At 50.9% G+C, this 22,493-nt stretch overlaps 1 protein-coding gene across 1 annotated transcript in view; it reads right to left on the reverse strand.

Annotated features, from left to right (window-relative positions):
- Positions 1-22,493, reverse strand: part of USP31 (ubiquitin specific peptidase 31) — a gene marked incomplete at its 5' end in the record, with an annotated part of 37,653 nt that overhangs the window by 9,070 nt on the left and 6,090 nt on the right. Inside the window, 9 exons of the mRNA XM_019542119.1 lie at positions 390-467; positions 1,820-1,914; positions 2,112-2,223; positions 2,462-2,645; positions 3,542-3,686; positions 4,321-4,456; positions 6,424-6,516; positions 7,340-7,428; positions 7,671-7,808. Of these exons, the coding sequence (XP_019397664.1) occupies positions 390-467; positions 1,820-1,914; positions 2,112-2,223; positions 2,462-2,645; positions 3,542-3,686; positions 4,321-4,456; positions 6,424-6,516; positions 7,340-7,428; positions 7,671-7,808 (1,070 nt within the window). The remainder of the gene's footprint in view (positions 1-389; positions 468-1,819; positions 1,915-2,111; positions 2,224-2,461; positions 2,646-3,541; positions 3,687-4,320; positions 4,457-6,423; positions 6,517-7,339; positions 7,429-7,670; positions 7,809-22,493) is intronic.

Here is a 22,493-nt window from a genome sequence, read left to right on the forward strand (position 1 = left end):
GGATGACTCAGTAAAAAGTCACCCCAAACAGCAAGACTAAAAGGTAGGAAAGAAGCAGCGTGTAGTGGGCACCGACCCTTCCTTCGGGGGTGGATCAGACAGCTGACACCTATGCAGTCTAAAGCTCCCTGACATGAATGAGTCAGGGGCTGGGAGCTGGGGATTTACAACAGAAACAAGGACCTCCGATCTGGCAGAGGCCAGGCCAGATGGAGGCAAAGATTCCACTCCTGAGGTTCATGCAGCCACATGGTCTAGTACAGTCTAGACCAGAATACAGCCGGAGCAGGAAATGATCTGTGGTTTTGCAACAGACTCCTATTTTGCCAGGCTGTTTGCAAACATTCCTCTGCAGCTAACTGCACAGGGCTCTCTGGCATCATACTTACTAGTCTTTAGTCTCTTTGTCCCATTCTACCACTAACTTCACATGAGCAGTTCCACCCTGACCACAAGACTTCAGTGCCCTGGAGAGAGAAGCAGATGTTGTAGTTAGAATACCTACTGCCAAGCCCAAGCTGCCCTTTTCTGTATGTGCAGCCTCCAGCCACCCCACAGCAAGCAAAGTATCACCTCATACAGCAAAGCTCAGCTAGGCCAGAGAACTGAATCTTTTTAGCCTCGCTCCTGCTGCCACCACCCAGTCAGGCCACTAACATAGTCGGACAAGTGCAGCCAATGTTCCTCAGTTTTCCTTTGTCCTCAGCAGGACTAGAGGCTGCACCAGAAAAAATGTTTAATCAAGTCCTGGGCTGGACAGAGGCTTCACAGTGCAAAATGGAGTAAAGTGAACAAGGAGTTCTGGGAGAAAGCAACACACACACACACCCCCCTCATAAACACTGTCTGAATGCAAAGGCAGTGAAACCATTGCATTGTGATATTTTCTCCATTGGATGGAGGCTATTTCTACCCATTACAAGGGCTGTCCAGTGAGCAAGACCTGGGAGAATTCAGATAGTTTTATTTTGCCTGCAAAACTGGAATCCCCATCTGCTCAGTGTAAAAGGACACAATTCCAGAAGGACAGTGCCCAGCAAACTGCCCAGGGCCCCACAGACATCCTAGCCTGGGATCTGCATTTCCATAATGTCCAACACTGTGGTGTTCAAGAGCCGCCACAAAATCCCTTAAGTGCAGTTTAAACTTCAGCCCTTGCCCTACTGGCAGTGTACTGCTTGAGCAGCGCAAGACATCCCACCCCTCAGCTCGCTGTCAGACAGCTTTGGCCACCACCCTGAAAACTACAGCTGCACGCATCTCACCAAGCAACTCCCAGGCAAGGATCCTGAGATGCTGAGGGATAAGAGGTGCTAGAAACAGGCCAGAGGAGAATGACAGGATATCCTCAGTTCCACTAAGGGGACACACCAGTACTGAGGGGACCTTTGGAAGTACATGTCCCTTCCTGTTCCACAGACACCAATGCAGCCACTTCCAAGACCGGGGAGCTGCACTCAGGTGTCCAGGAGGTTCCAGGTGGCTTACGACCACTTTGCTGCTCTGGTCTTGTGCCCTCCTTTCTCCCCATGCCTACATGTCAGTTCCCTTCTCCCATCTCTTCTCCCCAAGCACTCCTGCTTTCTGTCCCCTTCCATGTTGGACTGCCAATGGCACCAAGGAGGACGTCACCAGGTGCAATTCCAATAGAATATCATCATAAAAATAAAGCAAGTCCTCTGCTGCCTGGGTCTATGCCACCCTTCTATACAATGCAGCAGTCTAAGCTGCAAACGCTCAGTTGTACCATGGAGAACCAGTCAGTCAGTCACAAGCTGGGAAACATCCTTGCCCTGCCGGGGAAGAGGGCCATGCTTACCGTTCTACCGTGGGGTAGCACAAAGGTCGCTCCTCCTGAGGTAACAGGTACGTGATGCCCACAACACTCACCACCCGCAAGCTGAATGGACAAACCTAGGTGCAACAGAAACAAAGTTAACTCGCTGAATAAAACAGACCAATTTACTTGAAAGTTCCTGTATGTTCCCCGGCTCAAGCCTGCTGTCTGAGCTCTGAACAGTCAGGGTTCCTTGGGCAGGGGCGAAAAAGATATGCTTGACAACATGAAACCAAGGTCTAGGTCTGGGCAGGGAGCAGAGGGTCCGCCTCACCTGAACGCAAGCCGAGGGCCGCAGGAAGTACTGCATCTTCTCCAGGATCTCCTTCTGCAGCAGGTCCCAAGCAATGGTCTTCTCCAGGTGCAACACAAAGGGCAAGCCAAACCTGCCAGAGGGAGCCACATTTTAAAAAGGGATTAGAAGACAAGAGGTTCTGGAAGGACACTTCTCCAACTCAGCAGTGTCATTCTCTCCTCATGCCACATCTACACATGATGTTGAAGAGAGTGCTAACCCTGCTTGAGCCTCGAAGCTCAGAGCTGGGAACAACACCCTGAATGGGATGGTCAGACAGATCCAGGAGGGACTATTAGCTTGCCCAATTCCCCCGCATTTACCATTACCTTTTGCTCTGCTGTCCTGTACATGCTCTGTTACAAACCAGCAGTACAATCTTGTCACTGGCTGCTGGCCTGCTGGAAGAGATATCCAGTTTCCCTGACTTCACTGCCCCTTGGGCATAAGAGGTCATTCTGGAGTGGTCAGTGGCATATTTCAAGTTATTCAGGTTATTGTTCACATGAATTCCTGAAACAAGAGGGAAAAGGAGGCTTTCTCCATTACTTCAGCTGCCGTGTGTCCCCAAGGAACCTGCCTTCCACTTCAGAGCAGAGGATCAGTGTGAAATTAGGCCGCCAGACTGGGTTTGTTTGGGTTTTTTAATCATATTCACAGAAAGGATTTGACTTACATACAAGTTAATTTTACATCCAATTACTTCTACACAGTGCAACGTAATGTAGTTATAGGACCCCCACAAAGTTAGTATCTCACACTGAACACCCAGCTAAGTGGTTTACATCAGAGCTTTGCAGAGGGCTGGCGTGATGTTTGTATGCAGGAGAACAGTCTGAAGTCTAAATGAAGAGCCCCTTGCTCATTGTTTCAAATGTACATTTGGCTTCTATTTCCCATCTGTATCCCACCCCAGGTGTTTCCTCTGGTTGGCGAGAGCTGTGCTACTAACAGAGCTCCAGCAAACCTGGCTGACTCCCTCAGTTTCCTTCTCTGGCTATGTCCCAGCAGTGCAGAGATCAGTGCCAAGATTTGAGGCCCCAAGGTCATCAGAAAAGATGGGCAGCAATTTGTGTCTCCCTCCCCCGCCCCCAAAAAGATATCACTAACTATCCAACTATTATAGGCAAGTGTTAGCCTCCAGGTCTGACCAAGGGTCTGGCACAGGCAAGCTCCAAGCTAAGTCCCAGCTCAGGAGAGGGAAAGAAAGCAGGTTGTGTCACTCCCAGCGTCACCGTCAGCTGAAGAGTCACAAGGTCTGCTGGAAACAGCAGCCAACCCAAGTTGGAGCACAGGATCTGTAGATCAGAACGATCTCCATACTCCTCTCCAGGTCTTGGACATGTGTCATCAAGCCTCCTTACCTCAAAATACTTCAGTGAGGGCATAAAGCAGTGTTACTCACTCACCTCTCTGACTAAGGATGCCCTCGGGCCTAAATATCTCTGGTGTCTCAAAGGCAAAGATGCAGTCGCTTTCATGAATTGTGTCCAGGTCATCGGTGTCGCAGAAGGAACGGTGGAACCCATCGTAGTACATCTCCGTCAGCACGATCTGGAGGAAGCAGAAATGAAACGGCACTTGTCAGACCTCCCACACCCCCCGGCTGAGCTGCTCAGCCTCTGAGAAAGGGAAGCTGAGAGACCTTCAACAAAGCGTTCTGACACGGGATGGGAATTCAGCCTTCCAATGCTGGCTCGTAAGAAGTTGGGGAATGGCCTACCTATGAAGGAACAGCTGGGGTAAAAAGTACATGAAGGCTAGCGTTTAGGGGATCCCACAGATACAAAGGCACCTTAATAGTTCTCCCGCAAGAGACTCAAAACTCCAGTCATTTCCCATGTGCCCCTGCTGGTTTCTCTCCATAGTCAGCAGTGCTACTGGGCAAAAGCACTATACCCTCCCTTCCTCACTCAGAAAGGAGCATCGGAAGCAGCTCAGCCTGCTGATGCCTCACGGAGCTCGTACAGTCAGCCGGTATCATTCCCTGCCTGGGCTGCATGTAAAAGGCAGCCCACTGGCCACGAAGCATTCCCGTTGCTGCAGCCAGCTAATTTGCCCACATCTCCAGATGCACTGATCTGATCTCTGCGCGCTCAGTGTTACCCTGCCTTTACATAGAAAAATGGTTCAAGACTCCTGCAGGACCCTGCAGGTGCTGTGGGGACCAGAGCCCAGCCCTCATTACCTGCTCAGTGGGGATCTTGGTTTCCATGGATACTGCTTCACGCAGCCTGGCCACTGTTCCCGACAGAGGTACTGCTACCCCGATCCGCATGCAGTGAGAGCACTTCCCTCGATACACCACGGTGACGTACAGAGGCCTGCAGGGAGCACAGGGGGTCACTGCTTTGGGCTGGGCTGCAGACAACCCAGGTCTGCCCCAGCAAAGCTTGGTGCCGATGGGCTGCAGGAGCCACAGAAGGAGATTTACGATGTACACGTTACCCAGGTGTTCATGACTTGATGGCTGTGCCTTCTGTTCTCTCACACACTTAGCGATGGATAAAAGGTATAAGGAACTAGCTCCTGTGACCACAGCCCCAGTTCTCCAAAGCTGCTCCCATAGTGAGAAGCCCATGACTAGAATGGTAAAGACCCTCCCACCGTGTCCATGGGGCCAAGTAAGGGAGTGACTGTGGGCACTGAACACCAGAATTAGCCCATCTCCCCAAGTCCCAAATGTCTAAAAAACAGATGTCAGATTTCTCCCAGAACAAAGCTTTTTATTATGCCTGTAGGATCCCAGAAAACTCATCATCCCATGTTAAGTGCTTGTAGAGTGCTGAGATAACACTTTTTCCGTGGGACAGCTGGTGCTAAGAGTTAACTGCTATTCAAGCTGCATGTGTAAACAACTGTCCCGTGCCTGTACTGCTGCGAGTCAAAGCCTGGGACAACTGGACTTGGGATAAATCCCACATCTGTTCTCCACCTCAGATGTGTATGATAATGGAAGGGGTAGATGCATCTCTTGCTCCTCTGGGGCATCTGCCTCTCCTGTGCATGCCAAATGGGTGTTCTTACCTACAGCAGGGACGTACAAAATTCAGCTGCCTCTATAAAAGGCAGTCCTAGCATTAGGACACTGATCTTTGTAGCATGGCCTACAGCTGCTCTCAGAGGGCTGCCAGTGACAAAAATCCCTGGGGAGAGCAGGAGGAGCAGCTGCAGGATTTTTGCAGACCCTTTTCCAGAGCTGAGCAAAACCTTCCAACAAAAGTATCTTCTGCTGGGAAGACAATTCGTTGAACCCAAAACATTTTGCAGAAACAGCATTTCAACAAGTTAGCATTGGAAGGAAGTTATAAAAAGCATCAGTTTCATAGTTTCTAGGGTCGGAAGGGACCTGAGCAGATCACCTAGTCTGACCCCCTGCCATGGCAGGAAAGAGTACTGGGGTCAAACAACTCCAGCAAGGAATTCATCTAACCTCCTCTTAAACACCCCCAGGCTAGGAGCCTGCACCACTTCTCTTGGAAGCTGGTTCCAGACCCTAGCCGCCCTGACCGTGAAGTAGCGCCTCCTGATATCTAACCTAAACCTACCCCCTGCCAGCTTGTGACCGTTATTCCTGGTCACTCCTGGTTGTGCTCGGGGAAACAGGGACTCCCCCAATGCCTGCTGATCCCCCCTGACCAGTTTGTAGCAGGCCACAAGATCCCCCCTCAGCCTTCTCTTGTGGAGGCTGAACAGGTTCAGGTCCCATAACCTCTCCTCATAGGGCCTGCCCTGCTGCCCCCTGATCATACGAGTGGCCCTCCTCTGGACCCTCTCCATGCTGTCCACACCCCTCTTGAAGTGTGGCGCCCAGAACTGGACGCAGTACTCCAGCTGCGGCCTGACCAGTGCCGCATAGAAGGGGAGGATCACCTCTCTAGACCTGCTCAATGCGAATGGAAAGTTCTGGTGTAACCTTTGGGAATACGACATTTTAATTTTTTCATTTTTCTTTTAGAATATGAAATTTAAGGACTCTAAAGAACCAGCATCTCCACTGTCATGTAACAGAGGGTCCTTTCCCTAGAAAATTTCCCACTTCCTGTTTTCACTGCATTTTAAAATAGGAAAAAAATGACAAATTTCAATATCTCCTGCAACCTGCACACGTGCATCCACACATGCAAAAATCAGTCCCACCCAGCACTTCTCTTTGCTGTTTGGGAAGGGGAGGGGTCCCTTCTGTACTGCTATCAATGCCACTGGCATCTCTCTCTCTTCTGCATTAAGATTTGACACAACTACCTGTTGGGGAAGAGAATTTAACTTGATGGTATATATAGGCACATACCGTGTATGAGGCAGGGGAATCGGCAGAGAGATGCAGAGAAAAGGGTCAAAGGTGTTACTCTGCTTCTGGCAATGAGGACATGTCAGGGAGGACCTATCAGAAATATTAACAGGGTAAAGTCACATCTCCAACAGCAGGGACAGGCCAATGATGATGCACACAAACAAGGAAGAGCCCTCACGTGGCCACAAAGCTGCTCTGCCAAGCAGACCTCTTCCCCCACAGACAGCAGCTGGATTTAGCCCAGGGTCTATGCAAGCAGAAGGTTGCTGTAAGCGAAAGGCCACTAATTCCCAGATCTTCACCAAGCAATTAGTCTCAGGACTCACTGCAGGGCATACCAGGAAAACAGGCTTCACTCCAGTATAAGCCACTGTGAAATTAATAATTCAGTGCCACTTGAATCTAATACAAAGGACACAGAGGGTCTCTGCGCTACCCCAACTGTTATGCAGAAGTGCTGCACATGCCTGAATCTCCACCAGCCAGGGAGAAAGCCAATTCCAAGGAACTGAGAGTTCCTGACTCTACACAGCCCAGGTAAACCTCAGGGAGGTCAAACCCCACTTCCCCCCTGCCAGGATGCTGGACTGCCTTCACCTCTGCCACACTGAGCAGGTGACCCATGGGTCGGGTGGAAGTAGAACCATTCCTCCGAGTGACTAAGCTTAACGATAGTGCAAGAACTTGGCTGAGATTTCCCAGGGGCGATTCAGAGCCTGGCTGGTGAAAGAAGGATCCCCCAACCTTGTAAACAAGCTGGAGAACTGCAGAAGTTGCACATTACCCCCCCCTTACCCTTCACCCCGCAGCACTGCACCCCACCCACATGCCCTCCCTTCACCCCAGGGATCAAAGAACCTCTAAGCATACACAGCTAGGCAAGGAGGCCCCCGCAAGGCAGTGTCCACCATACCTGTACTGTGCCTGAAAGAGCTCCTGCACAAAAGTACTACTGACGGGAAAGGCCGGCCCCTCGAGCAGCACATCATCTTCCAGGGGTGGCTGAAAAGGAAAAGCAAGTCCAGAAATCACACTGGGTACACAAGGAGTCTCATATCAGCCCCGTACGGCTACTGGGGCAGAGCTACCATGTACAGGCTGGGAAGGCTCTATGCAGTCAGATGGGACGAAGCAGCCTATGCTTTTGCTCCAGCCAAGGTATCATGGCTGGAAGGCCAAGGAGACAAGGTCCATGGAAGAGCTTGGCTTCACTTCCCCCACCACTTTGCAGTAGAACTCCTTACCTTCAGTACAGGTCTGTCACTGCACTTCACTACATTGTTCAGATCTTCATGAACTCTGTCTAAGAGCCAAAGCAGAAACTCCTGGGCATCGTGCTGCGAGTTCCCACGGTACTGCATGGCGTTCTTTGACACAATGTTCTGCGGCGGAAAAGCAGAGTCTCAGAACACAGCAACCCCCCCTTAATCTCACTGCAGAGCCCCCAGCCACTGAACCCCAAGGCCAAGAACAGGCCTGGCTGAGAGCAGCATTCAAAAGCAGAGACTTCATCCTCCAGAAGCCCGCAGCTCTTCTCTTCTAATGGAAGTATGTGTGCCAGGAAGAGGAATGACATGTTCTCGGGGTACTTGAGGACAAGCTACAAGGGAGTGGAAAGTATTAGTGGGGAAAACACTGCTCCCTTCTCTGAAAGCTGACCAGGGAGGCTGAAGCTGGGTAACTATTATAACCCCAGCACGAGTGATGCACTGACAACCCAAGATGATTGCAGAAAAGATCAATGTGCAAATGCTGGCATGAGCCAGAAATCAGGCAGATGCACTTAGATCGGTGAGGGGAACGGCACAGAGACCATTCAGATGAGTCCTGACCAGGAATGACTCTTAAAAGGTGCCCTAGCATTTCTGTCAGAGTAGCAAAAACCCCACTACCGCATTAATGTTCCATCTCTGGGAACCATCTGCACTTCCAGGGTAGCCAGGCCAGCAAAGTTCAGCTGGCACAGAGCAGGGCATCTGCTCTCCAGCACAGCATCTGGCTTGTGGCACTAGCAGTCAGAGCCCAGCTGGGAAATCATCTTGCAGCCTACCACTATTTCCCCTGTCTGCAGGATCAAGCCTCTGATCCTGTACAGATGTGCAGGTAGATTCACTGGACAGCTGGGCCCTGCACTCCCAAAGAATACCAGGACTCCACTGTGTCAAAACCTCTTCCAGGCTGCCATTGACTTAACCAACAGATGTGATTAACCTAGTGGTGACTGCACTGCAGAGGTAGGTGAAGTCGTACGTAGGGAGGCTGGTATAAATCAGTGTATAATGTGTTTTGAATCTTCTTGGATAAAAGGTCACTATAAATCTGTATTAATGTTATAGTCAAAGTAGGAAATCTGTAGCTTTCTGCATTTGCTGTCAACAAGCTCAAGTTTCTATGTCACATAGCCAGGAGTGAGCGCACACATAATCCTCCATCTAGAATACCCAATCCTTGAAGATCACTACACAAATCCCCACGCAAAAAATCGGGATTAGTAAGCAAACTCCAGGTACAACTACCCTCTCCCCCAAGGGGCCACAAGCACTGAAAACATTACCTAGGATCAGTCAAGCCTTACCATCAGGGGACATTGCTTTCCTTTGCTAAGCACTCCTTAAAGGACCCAGCGTGCAGAACTGGGGTGCGTTGCACTAGCATCAGATGCAGCCTTCACCATACCCACAGCAGCCAGTCCTGACAAAAGCTTCTTGAGGCAAGGGACCAGGGAGTTTGCTACAGAACCGTAGGCTTATTTCCTTGATTAGAAGCATTGCTATTGAGGATACGATTGTCCTGGGTGGATACCATCAAAACTGCATTTCCCCAAGGAACAGTATCAGCTGCTCCAACCGACACTAGATGGTGTTGCCTGAATTAGCTCTTCCACTGCCTTTGTAAAGTAGAGCACAGGTCACATGCTGGGCATTCGATGCTGCTCAAAGCCAAGTGTGTAAGAAATCTCTCATCTTTCACAGATATGCACACGGAGCAGAATCATGGCTTTTGGATCCCTTTTACTCCCTGCTTGAAGCTTAACAATCTGAGGAGAGTCCTGATCTTACAGGCACTACCCCCCACCCCCCCAAGCCTGCTCTCCCCAGCAACATAGCATACAGCCCTGCGGGTACATGCCAGCTAGCCTGGACTCCATTTCCCTAGTCCCAGTCTATTCACATTGTTCTACTCTGCCCTAGGCCGTGCAGACAGGCATGCTCACTGCATGCCATGTGTATTACAGTAGCACCCAAGGAGTCAACAGGAAGGGACCTGCTTTGCTGGGCACTGCAGGCACAGAGCAGCAGACAAACTCTGCACACGCAGGCAAGACAGGCACAGGGCGGGGGCAAGTCCACAGTGAAGAGCATATCGGCAACGAACACGGACCATTAGGCCAGCACAAATGCTCCAGACTGGGTGAGGGCTCCAGAGAAACACGCATGCACCCAGAGAGCTGCAGGCCAGGAACTGAAGCAATGCACCCATGTCACTCCGACTTCCAAGAAGCTTCTCTTCTCAGAAGTCCATACACACACCCAAGTAAAGGCTCAGGCTTGTTTCCGAAGGAAAAACAATCAGGAGCTGCCAGATAGAGTTTCTGAGCAATAAAATCTGCAATTTGTCAGCTCTACCTCCTCCCTCCAATGTCAGGGACCAGTAGCCCAGGCTGCTGTTCACAAGGCCATAGGCTGCTTAGCCCTCTGGCCACACAACATGCACCTCTGACAAACGTTCACTGAGCTCAGCTTGGCCATGGAGTCACCCCAAGCACATTGTTCGCTATCTGCGTCCACCCAGCGTATCCCCTTCACAGCTGATGTGCGGCAGCAGATCCTCCGTTTGCTCTGGCTCCCCGTGCCCAACCCTCCCCTGTTACTGTTCACACTGTCAGAGCACCTGGGGGGCCCAGCCAAGACAAGGCTCCACTGCGCCCTGCCCTGGAGAGCTTGCCACCAAGTCATCACCCAAGATCTACCACCAGTGCCTTGCAGTGCTATTAATAGGCAAGCTCTTTGGCCAGTGTTATTATGCACATTCAGACCACACTCCGTGCCACGAGCCAGACCCACTGGAGATGGTGGCCTCTTATCAGCTGCCACGTAACAAGACAAATAGTTGTGATGAAGCAGTTATTTTTCATACCAGACATGACAGCGCAAGGAGCGCCAAAGCAACTGCCTCAAGTCCCCCGCCCCAGGGCAGGCGATCCCTGCAGGACCAGGGCGATGGAGCTGGCTGGGCAGCATGTTGCAGGACTGGCAGGGAGGGCTGGGCACTCCACACACCTGCTCCTAGGACCCACCCTTCCGCTCTTCGCTAAGCAGCTGCTAAACCCGGTGTGAGAAAAGGAAGTTGGGCTTCTTGTTTCATCCCCTTAGGAAATGAGGCCAGAGAGGACGGGGTGGGGAAAGGGCTGTTCTTCTCTGGTTGCTGTTTCTCTGGATGCCCTGAAACAGCAGGTGAGGCTAAGGGATTGAGCCACTCCCAATACTGTCCCATGGGGTTTGTCCGTCTGCAAAAGCCTTAAACCTCTGCATCTGCACAGGCATCTGTCTCATACACACCAAAGAAACACCACAAAGAGCACCTGCACCCCAAAAGGGCAGGGCTCCACGGCCAGGAAAGGTAGGAGGGCTCGTGGGGTTGACAGAACCTCCCAGGACTTAGAGGTAAGGTGTCAGAAAACAACTAGCAGACACAGAGGCATCACCACACAAGAAAAGGCCATGCAAAAAAAAAAAAAAAAAAAAAACACTCCTTCCTCCTCGGAGAATATTTTGTTAAGTTATCATTCACCCTCGGGTCTGTGCCGTGAGCTTGAGAGACAGAGCAAGTTATTGGATCTACTTTCATCCCTATCATTCTAGTTACAAAAAAAAAAAAAAAAAAAAACACTTGAGAGTGGGCAACGTAGCCTCGGGCATTAGGTATTTGTAGCAAACGCTGCAAGTTTAAACTGCTTTGCCCAGCTTCTGGTAAGGTGGCAGCTCTGGCTCAGCAACACTGAGAAGCAGCATTTGGGCTCTGAGCAAGAGCTAGACTGAGGCGCTCCAAGGCAGTGGAGAAACCGCTCCCCTGCCTACATCCATCTTCCGCACATTTGAAGTGGGCCGGTGGCCACCTCTTCTCTCCCTCCCAATACAGGAGAAAGCTCCTGCAGCAGGTGTCGAGGCCTCTATGGCATGCCCAAATGTATTGCAGAGCTCTTCACAGTTGAGGAAAGCCGGGCACACCACAGTGGCGGGCCACCTCTCACAAGAGAACATGCCAGGCTCTGCCAAGAGCAAAGCAGTCCTGGACCAAGCCAAAGCAGGAGCCTGCAAGCTCTTTTCTCAGCATCCCCGTTTTCTTCCACACAAGCCGTGTGCCACCCATAGCTAGTTTCCAGGTTTGAAAAGGTACTCTGTTGTCTTTGAGACTTTTTGGACATCACTCCTCTTCCACTCCCCAAATCAACCAGGACCCTTTAAAGACAGCGGGAAGGGTCCACAAGCCAGCACACATGGACCATGCTCAACGGAAAACAACACATATTGAAGCAACCATACTGGCTTTTGTTGTCCAGCTCCGAGCACCGAAGGCTGTCAATGCACACAGGCAAGGCATTCACACTCTTCTGGTTTTACAGTTCCACCTTTGGCTCCTTGTTGGGTCAAACAGCACCAAGAAGTGACAATGGGGAGGAAAATACCAACTGGTTTCTTTCAGTTGCTGGTTTCTTGAGGGGGAGGGGAATTAGGAAAAACAAAACAGGCTTGAACTGGAAGATCGCACAAAGCACTCCTACCCCTAGGACACTACACCGGGGATGGAAAGAGGTCCACGTGCCCACACGCAGCTGTTCTTGCAGGCAAACACAACGCATGGCAGACAGTGGGATTGCCTGCGTCAGACATAGCAAAGCAGGCTGCTGTGGGGTGGGGGAGCCTGTGCCCTTCGCAGCACTCCTGGGGGAAGACACTGCGCCTCCTGGCAGACCGTCAGCACCTGCGATGTGCCCAGCTCAGCAGCAGCTTCAGGGACGTGCTAGCGCTCGCCCTCCCAGCTCCTGCAGGGACCGGCCCCGACGCTGCACCTCACTGCAAGAACTCCTAGCTCTCGGCTACCTTTAGAGGACCAAATCCTTGCAACATGGCATTGGTGGGCAGGCCTTGGCTAGCAGCCAGCATTAATAGCCAGCTCTCTTGCTTCCAGCCAAGAACAGCAATGCCAGGAAACAAGCAGAGACTAATCCACAGCAAACAGCCCCGTTTCACCCGAGATTCCTACAACAGCACTCCTCTCTTCTGGGAGCCTCTTACCATGGGGCAGCTTCTGCTGTGGTCAGTCTGCAGGCCACCACATGATAGCCCAGCTTCTGCTAACAGCCACTCGGCTCTTCGGGACCAGATTTCCCCTGCACCTAGATCAATGCACGTTGCTGCTCCTTTGCTGTGGAAAGAAGAGTTGAAGAGAATGGGGACAGCCACCTCCAGGTAGCGTCTGGACTATAAGAGTTCTGGGGAGAGCCACAAACAGGGGCGGGGAGGGCCAGCGATGGGATGCAGCCCAAAGCCAGCGCACGCTGGTGTCCCACGGATCAGGCGTCTCGGCTGGTTTGGAACGGAGGGAACTGCAGAGCAGAAGTGCCGCTGCCCTGCTTGCTGGAAGTCCAGAGCCACCAAGGATGAAGGAAGACCAAGCCGTCACCCCAGTGCCCACCGCAGTTTCACCTGGGTAGAGCAAGACCATGCGTTTGGCAGGCAAAAGACTTGGAGCCTGTTGGCGTGTCGGGAACTGCCTGACACCCCAGAGTACCCGACCCTCAGAGACTTCAGTTGTGTGAACCGACTTGCCAGAAAGAGAGAAGAGCTGTGGGCTCCGGCTTTCTCCTGCCCGCAGGGACTCCTAGTTAACAGCTGTCCTTTTACACACACTATTCCCACGTGAGAATAAGAAAATACAGGCAATGATTACACTGACAAACAGCTCCCTGTCTGATATCTCCCCCACCAAATCCCACGTACGCACATGCATCTATCAAAGGATGTGTGGGACAAGACAGTGATGACTCTCGCATTAAAGAAGCCAAGCAGCCTCCAAGAGAAGTTGTAATAGAAACCCAGCACACGCAGGCAGAGGTAGCCTGCAGGACACAAGCCCGTTGTTTCTACGGCAGTTTAGCTCTCAATGCTCACAGAGCCAGATGCCTTCAACAGCTCTAACACCATGAACTATTCCCGCACCGAATGCTGACACAGGTCAGACTGACGTTTTGCTCCAGCATCGCATTCACCCACCCTACCTACCACATGGCACCGGGAGCGCACGTTCAGTTACCTGCCGAGTCCTTTTCACCATACAGAGACTCCCTATGCCTGATGAAGGGTGAATGCGCCCAAAAGCTCACTATGAACTGTTTTCCAACTACTCAACGGGTCTAATAGGAGATATCACATCTACCCAAAAACCTTGCCTTTTCACCATATGGCACTCGACCACAGCACCCCATCCCGAGCTGCAGCCTCCACTCCTTGTTCCCAGGTGTGTGCAGCCTCAGGCAAGGTCATTCAGGCCTGTTCAAAGGAGCTCACCTTACTAGAGGATGCAGGTGGGGCTGCACAACCCACCCATCCCCATCCTTTACTGGCCACTCCCCCAGTTTGTGCCTTCTGCTAAGTTTTGCCAGCAGCATTTTCATAATTGTCTTACAGATCATTGATAAGGACAAAGTGGCAGTGGTCCAAGGGCAGATCCCTGACAGACTACACTAGAAAACACATCTCCCAAGGGAAGGATCTCCTGGCAATCACTTTTTGCTACTGGTTAATCAAATGCACTTTACAAAGGCGACAATTATCGTATTATGTTAACTTCCCAGGTAGGGTGCTGTGCATCAGGTCGGACTGTTTGCAAAGCAGCAGCATCTTACTTGCACAAAAACTTTTGAGCCGACCCACACCAAGCATCTGAGGCGATGCAGTACCACTAGAGATTAGCAGGGCAGACCAGGCAGGCCTGAAATACAAAGCCTCGAAGATGCACAGGACTTTTCCCAGGTCACACACACTCTACCGATTCCAGCCTCCCCCCAAGCCTGCCTCCACCTCAGCCCTGGCTGGGAGCCCCCAGCAGCCCTGCTGCTCAGCTTCCCACCCTAGCTCACCAGGAAGACATCATGCAGCTGAGCTGTGCACAAGGGCACTAAGTGAGAGAAATGCCCTGGGACAGTCTTCATTTCAGGTACAGACACTCTGCGCCCACAAAGAGCCGATCACCACAGAACGCAGATCTGGGCTGGCATTTCTCACTGCTCCTCCTAAACGTTGCCTGTGCCTCATTCCAAGCAAAAGCCCGATGGGATCTGACCAACACACTTTGCCAAAGGGGTTTCACTCTGCGGCAAAGTTACGCAGCACTGCACTCTCCACACACAGAGATAACAGCCAGGGGATCAGCAGCAACCACATATGCTGGGTCTTATCACCTTCCCTTCCTCTCTCTGGAGTCCCCATGATCATCCTTGTGGCTGTCTCCATAGTGCTGAGAAAGACTGAGTGGGCAGAAAATAAAGAGCTGCCTATGAAGACAGACTGCGAGATTGCTAGAAGTGATTCAGGAAGCGCTGCTGAGTGTCAGATGCAATTCCCTCCTAAAGTCTCCCTTGAAAAGTAGCTCTTAACAGCAGCAGCATGTTCCCAGGATTGCTCATGCTTCCTGCCACTGCTCTGAAGTGGGTTTGTTCTTACTTAAACCTTTGCATTTGCTTCTCTTCCAGTACAGTCTGAGAGGCTGCAGCAGTAAAGGGGAGGAGAAGGAACTGTCTGTGGCAGGCCAGTAGGGGGCGCTCCTGCGTTGATCCACCCACCTCCCTGCGCCCGCCCACCTGCCAGGCTCCGAATGCCTCCCTAGGGGCGCCTTACGCTCGGCCAACCCCTCTCCTGGAGCACACTCGCTAGTCTGGGGGTAACATCGCCGCCGCCACCACCCTGAGAAGGGACTGTCTCGGCCCTGTGTCCTCAGGGAAACACAGGCCTAATAGTCCCACGGGTACTCGACCCAGTACAGGCACTTGGGGCACTTCCCCAAGTCAGGGGGCAAAAAGTACAGTCTCCCTTAGTCCGCAGACCTAAGGGGTCTCTTAGGCATAATTTAGACCCACCCCTCAATAAGTCTCCCACACCAGTCAAAAAGGAGAACTTTATTGATTACAACAGGTAGGGGAAACTAGGGTACAGGATTGAGCAATATCTTAGGAATCCTAGAGAGCAAACAGTGTGGCTGAGGTAGCCTTTTGATCACGCATCTGTGTTACTGCCAGCTAGATATCTAATCCGATTGAGTAGCTTACTCACAAGCATCTTCCAGAGGCTGGCTGAGTTTCCCCTCTGGAGTCTTGGGGTGAGAGAGAGAACTAGGTTCAGATGGCAAGGCTCCTCTGTCTCCCCTGCTTTGCTGCTGCTTCACCTCATGGCCGAAGAGAGAGAGCCTCCTACCCCCCCAACCTATATAGCCCCCGTGACCTCATTCACCTGGTCCAGTGGAAGTCAGCCCCAGTTGGCTGTCAGCCAACCAATTTGAAATACGTCACCTGTTACCGGGCAGATTCCAGCTCCCCAGGTAGATACCCCCCACCCAGGTGGCTGATGCCAGTCACATAGGCAGAGGGAGCGGGTCCCCCCTCCCTCAGGACTGCAGCCAGCTCAGGTTACCTAAAGAGACAGGCTGAGGTGTGAATCCTCTGTGCTGGCCCATCTAATCACATAGTCACAGGGCAGAGATTTTGGGGAGAAACCAAAGTGGCTTTCTGCCACACTGTCATACAGCAAAGAGAATCCTGCACCGGCCAAGGAGCAGGTACCAATCCCAGCAAGAAAGCAAGCATCATTTACAAGCACGTCTTATGTTCTTCTCACCTTGCTAGATCAGACTATGGATAATGCAACGGCTCAGTAATGGGATACAGTCCCTCTTGTTCCATGTCACTGGGTCACAAACCTGTGCTCATTCAGTGACCTGGCAGCAGGGAGCTCTGCAAGTCGCAACAGGCGAGCGATCACGCCACTGTCAGCAATGAGCGGCAGCCGCAGACAAGTGAAAGGAAAGGGCAAGGACAATGCAACTCTTAGGGATCAGCACATTGGGGATTTTGCTGACAGAGAGACAGCCACAGCAACACAAGCCCACAGTGCAAGTTCACTGTACAAAGCGAGTCACGGTGCACCCCCCTCCCCAAACCATCTATGCTGAGACTGCAGCTACCCAAGTGTAGAGAGAGCCCAAGAAGTATTCACCTCTTGCTCTGGTCATAAACCAACAAGTCATTCCAATGGTAGGAGAATTACTGGCTGCCCACTCGCCATTTCTGTTCCACTGAGCACAGAGATTTTAATGGAAAAGAAATGTCAGCCTCCTGTTTTCCACTGCATGCCTGATAGGAAACAGGTGTAGAAAGGATTCAATGCATGAACGGATGAGAGTTCTGGAGAACACAATGGCACAGATGTTATCGGGAAAGGGGTTTTAGTCTTTCCCTTTCTCTGCATGTTGCAAAGTTCTGGGGAGACAGGAATCTTTACTCACCCAAACCTCGTGCTGCATGTAGGAGAGGGCGCCGACCTGGGCCTGGCATCAGCCCCGGCCCTGCACCACCCTCCCAGCTCCATGAAGGGACAAGGGACCGCTGCTTCTGCAGAGGAATACTTGGAAAACAGTAACACACACATTACACAACCAAGAGGGGAAGCTTCGCACTTCCACTTGTCTGCCAAGGAGATGAGGTTCCTGAAGAAACGGTGATGCCTAACCCAGAGGAAGGCAGTGACTACTTTGCTCTTTCCTGGCCATTGACCAACCCCGGAGCTGACCCTGCCACCAAGGGACTGGCACTGCTTCTGGTTACAGAGGAGGAGCTGGCTCAGCTGCTGGCAGCCAGCACAAGGGAGGCAGAGACAGATGGACCAGTCTCCCTTCCAACTGCTCTGCTTCCACAAGCAGGCAGCGAGCAACAGAGAAATGCAGGTCGGGGCAAGAGGGGACAGAGCAGGGCATGGATATGGAAGGGTGAGGGGAAAGAAGAGGCTCCTGCTTTCCAGCATGAAGGGACAAGCAGAGGAAACTGTGGGGAAAATGATCAAGCCATAGCAGCAGACAGAGGGAAGAGCATCCAGGCCACCACAGGTTGCAGGTTAAACTGCGGGTTGCTGATGCCCTTGGATTTGATGTGCTTTTCTGGCAGGGATTGTGGCCTTAAGCTTGGGAAATGAGATGAACTCTAGGTTAGTCACACTGCTGGGCTGGGCTGGATTCTGCAAAGGCCTCCAGAAACCATGAATTCATCCCAGCAGGCCCAGCCTGCACCAGCAGACAGAAGCCTGGCACCCCCTTGCCCTCCAGCTGATTCAGAGAGAGTCATTCCTGTGATGGGTGTCCAGATGTTGGTCATGGCTTAGACCCCAACATAAACCCCCCTTTTCCTGCAGAAGAGGGGGCTGATTGTGATTGCTCTCCTTTTTCAATGCAAGGCAGATCTATATAGGGAATATTTAGAGAACAAGATGCCAATAATTGAAATGGTCTCCTCTGCAACCTTCCTAAAACTCCTAATCCTGCCCTACAAAGGCCTGGGTTTACTTGCATTCACACAGCACCTAATGTCACTGGAAAAAGATCCGTCTGCAAGGGGCTTGGCTCTGTTGAATGAACACTGAAAAGCAGGGGCCAACAGGGACCAGACAGCCACAAAACTGTGACTCGCTTCATCACAATTTCTAATCTCATTTAGCATGAGCCAGAAAGCAAACAGCCATTTCAAACACAACATCAGCACTTGAAAGCCATTTGCCCATGACTACTATATCCTAATGAATCCCAAAGCAGCTCCTAGGTCAAACACAGCAACTTCACCATGCTTTTTACATTACAAGGCAGTTTCTGTGTACTTGTTTTATTGAGAAATAGCTGGTTTTACAGTCCCCTTAATGGACTTTTGCTCCACATTTTGCTGGGTTCCCCTGCTGCCAATAAGGTTTGCACTGCATCACTCAACCCCTGCACACCAATTCTAGCCTTCACATGCAGAGGCCATACCACTTGGCCAAGCAAGCACCAAGCTATCCAGTATTACTGCGTGGAATTAAGGATTCAGTTCAGAAAAGCAAGCCACATGCATGTAATGTCCCTGAGCTGCATAAAGCTCTGGGATCTGCCTCCAAGTGATGCATGGCTTGCTGTATTGGGCTGGCTCCCCCCGGGTTCTCCTAGTGCACTTGGCAACCATCCACGCTGCCCAAGGAGTGAAAAACAGGGTGCCTCTACTGTGGATTAACAAAACCCTTTCCCCCGGTTACTGAATTTTACTACTGGGTTATAAAACTCTGTCTTCTGGAAAGGAAATCTCTGTCAATCAGCCGGCACAGAGATGAACCAGGCTTTATCTCCTCACTGGAAGCAAAAGTGCCAGGAGCTGCTTTCCGAATCTTTATCCGCATATAAACTTGTCAACGAGACTCATTACCAGGCAGCACAAAGCATGGCATTGCAAAGGGAATGGTGGGCACTTCAGTGGCAGCGTACCACCGTTGAGGACTCACATTAGGTACTATTCAAAGAAAGGCAAGTGCTGCAGCCTGCTCATTCCCCTCAACAAACATCATGGCTTCAAGAGGTCCTGACATCAGAGGAAGCAGAACAGTGGCTTCGCAGCCCGCATAGACTACAAATCCCCAGGGCACCTCCTGTCAGCCCCCTGCCAGGAGTCTGGCAAACCTTGCTGCTATTGCACTGACTGGCTTCCATTTCTAGTTTGCTCTGAGTTTGTTAAAGAATAAAAAGCAACTCGTCAGTACTACACTGACTCCAACTTGTCTATCAAGTTAACTTTCTGCCTGGGTCAAGTGACTTGGGATGGTGCTGAGCGCAGTCAACGAGGCAGCTGCTGGCCAAACCCAGATCTCTACACCAGTGGGCAGGATGCTGTTGAGGAAGGAGGAAAGGTTGCTCTTCTCACACGAGGACACAAAGTAAAGATGCACAGAAAACAGGATGCTTTAGTGAACAGAACTCAGGACCGGAGTCCTCCGCTATGACCTGCCGTGTCATCATGGGCCAGGCACTTCTCATCCCCATGCCACCATTTCCCTTCTCAGCCTTCTGCCTTGTTCAAAGCATCCCGTCTCCAGGAAGACTAAGCCCGCTAAGGCACCACCTTATCTTTCCCTCTCCTCTATGGCCCCGTCTACTTTAGATGTGGTCAACAGCGAGATCAATCACACCCAGAAGTAAAAATAACCAACTTCCACTTTTTTAAAAAGAAGGTCAAGTTTTCAAACAGGACAGCCTTTGGCAAACCATTTATTAACGCAACCAGGACTTCAGACAGAACGTGGGCTGAGTTTAAATTCACAAGAACAAGGCAGTCTCTCACCCCTTATAACAGGTGTCAGAGACTAAGAAAAGGCTGGTTCGGCGCTTAAGTCCCCATGAACTTCCGCGACAGTTAAGGATATCGGAGGTCATACCCAGAGAATGTGACGTGAATTCCAGCTTCCAGCCTCCTCCGAGATCACATATCTAATTAACAAAAGCTTTTAGGGCTAGCTGGCAAAGCAATGCACAGCCACAATGCTGCTCTACATTGATTTCTCTTTCCTTCCTCCTCCTTGGCATCCACTGCATTTAGTTCCTTGCCTTCTGGAGATGTCAGGCTGCATTGCTACTCCTCTTTGCTGCAAAACCCACACTACAAACCTGAGTCAGCATCTCCTGCATCTCGCTTTCAGGTTCTGTCTTTCTCCACCTAACCACCAAAGTCTAACCCCTCAAATCCCCAGTAAGTCACTGGACTTGACAGATCAAAGCAACAACCTACCCCAGGCAGCCATAAACTTGCTCCAGAAAGCATTTTAAAAAAAAGACAGCAAATTATGGCTAGCATTTTGAAAGATGCCTGGAGTCTCCTAGTAGCAACAGGTAAGCAGTAAAAGCAAATGAAGTGGACTCAGACCCTCCTGACCATTAAATAAGGTAACTCACTTTGCTGGACTATAGCATCCTGTGAACAGCAAGTCACATTTCCTCTTGACAAAACTCAAGTTGCACAACTATCACACTGCCGGATTTCAAATAGGCTGTCCATTTTTATAGAGCAAAGCATCAGACAACAGTGCCATTGCACTGGGTAGCTGCAATACCACTCTGCTTCACAGTCTCCTCCTTTACTAGCACTAGCTCTTGAATGAATGGGCAGAGGCAAGTGAAGGTATTCGTTCCCCTGCTTGCTCAAAGTCAAGCCAGAAAAACAAAGCAGTCAAGATGCCAGCAGTGAGCCCACACCACCGCTATCAACATGGGAAACTGGCTGAAAAAGACTCATCTCGATGAGGCGACTGGATTCAGGCCTCAATCCTAGTACTGAAGTGGGACAGGCTAGAACTTGCAATCTACTCATGAAGTAGCACATGAATGGCTTTGCTGCCTCGGTGGAAACTGCATCCAGCATTAAGGAATAGTCTCCAGTGGCTAAGGAACGAAAGAGTGCCAAATTCCTTCTTGCATAGAGAGAAACAGTCAGAGCAGACTAGTGTGATGAGAGCCTCATTCTGCACTAGACACATAGTTCAGAAGCAGCAACTGGCACTCTGCAGAGAGAAAGGGACTGATGGCCATACCAGATGTGAGGACTACAGCATAGGAAACTAAGACCTGGCAGGGAGTCCATTGCCCCTAGAACTAACAGGCTAGCAAAGTGTCTGGGCTTTTTGGACTTGGAGCCCAAGGACATTTATACACATGCTCCAAAAGGGGGGCATGCACTTTAGTTAAAGCGGCTCCGAGAGCCACTCTAATGAAAAGCATCCGAAGTGTCTCATGTGTCAGTGCCCTGGTGCTTAAAAATGGCAGCAAATGAGCTTTAGTTAAGGTGCCCCCACCACCATTTTTAAGCGTGGGGATGCTGATACACAAGATACTGGAGTCTGCTGGAGCATAGTAATTGCCACGCTGCAGACGACTCGATTACTTGAGTCTGCTCTGGCACACTGCAATCACAGTGCGTCAGAGCGCCCTCGCTGCTCGTGTATAGGTGCAAGGAAAAAGGACTTTCCAAGTCTTCTAATAATGCCAGTATGGACCAGATGACACCAGGTCAGGCCAACTGAGACATCTAACATCTCTCCATCTACCAGGAAAAAGGTACTTTAAAGATGGCTGACTGCTTCAGCATTGATCAGCATGGCACTTGTTAATCACAGGCAAGAGTGACAAGGGAATGGCCACAGTCCACTGTCCACCCAACTTATAACTACATTCAGCTGAAGAACAACACCTAGAGAGAAACAGAAATACAGGACTTTGGAGTTTGCAAGCCCTTTGCAAACTCGGAAGTCCTGTAGAATGTGGAATGGAAACAGTCAGAAAGGGAAGACAAGGACTACAGGAAGGCCTTTCACCTCAGGACCGCTTCCCTAGCGCTGCCCAATACAGAAGATGGACTACATCCACCTGTTTATGCTGGATCGAGTTGTTTTGTGATCCCTGCCCTTGTTCAGTGCGATTTCACCATTTGAATGGGCTCGTCCAAAACTGGTTCAGGAGACTCTGCTTCGTTGTACTTGTGTGAGAAGCAAGATTTAAAGAGTGTTATATAAAGTGTTCGTAGACTCTAGGGTCAGAAGGGACCTCCAGGGGCCATCTAGTGAATCATGTGATCCCAGCCAGGTGCCTGCCCACTGTTACTCGCTCATTGTCCCGTCCCCCATCAGGATGTCACTTTTATACCATACAGGATTTGAACCTGTTGTGGAATATTTTGGATCGAACACCGGTACTGTGGGCTCTGTTTTACCACCATGAGTTGCTCATATACTATAATTCCTACTCTGTCCCTCCTGGAAAATAAACAGCCCTCTGAGGATGCTGGACAAGACGTCCCTGCCTTGCACAGGGGTTTTAGATGCTCTACCTTTCTAGAAATGGAGATACTCACGAAAAACCACTGAGAGTCAACATTGGCCTGTGGGAGGTGTGTTCTACATCTCCAAGAAGCAGAGGGGGCAAAACTTATACCAAACAAGTGCTCAGGAATTTAAACCAAA

This window comes from Crocodylus porosus, unplaced genomic scaffold (assembly GCF_001723895.1).
Source record: "Crocodylus porosus isolate Cpor-Errol unplaced genomic scaffold, CroPor_comp1, whole genome shotgun sequence".
Lineage (NCBI taxonomy): Eukaryota > Metazoa > Chordata > Crocodylia > Crocodylidae > Crocodylus > Crocodylus porosus.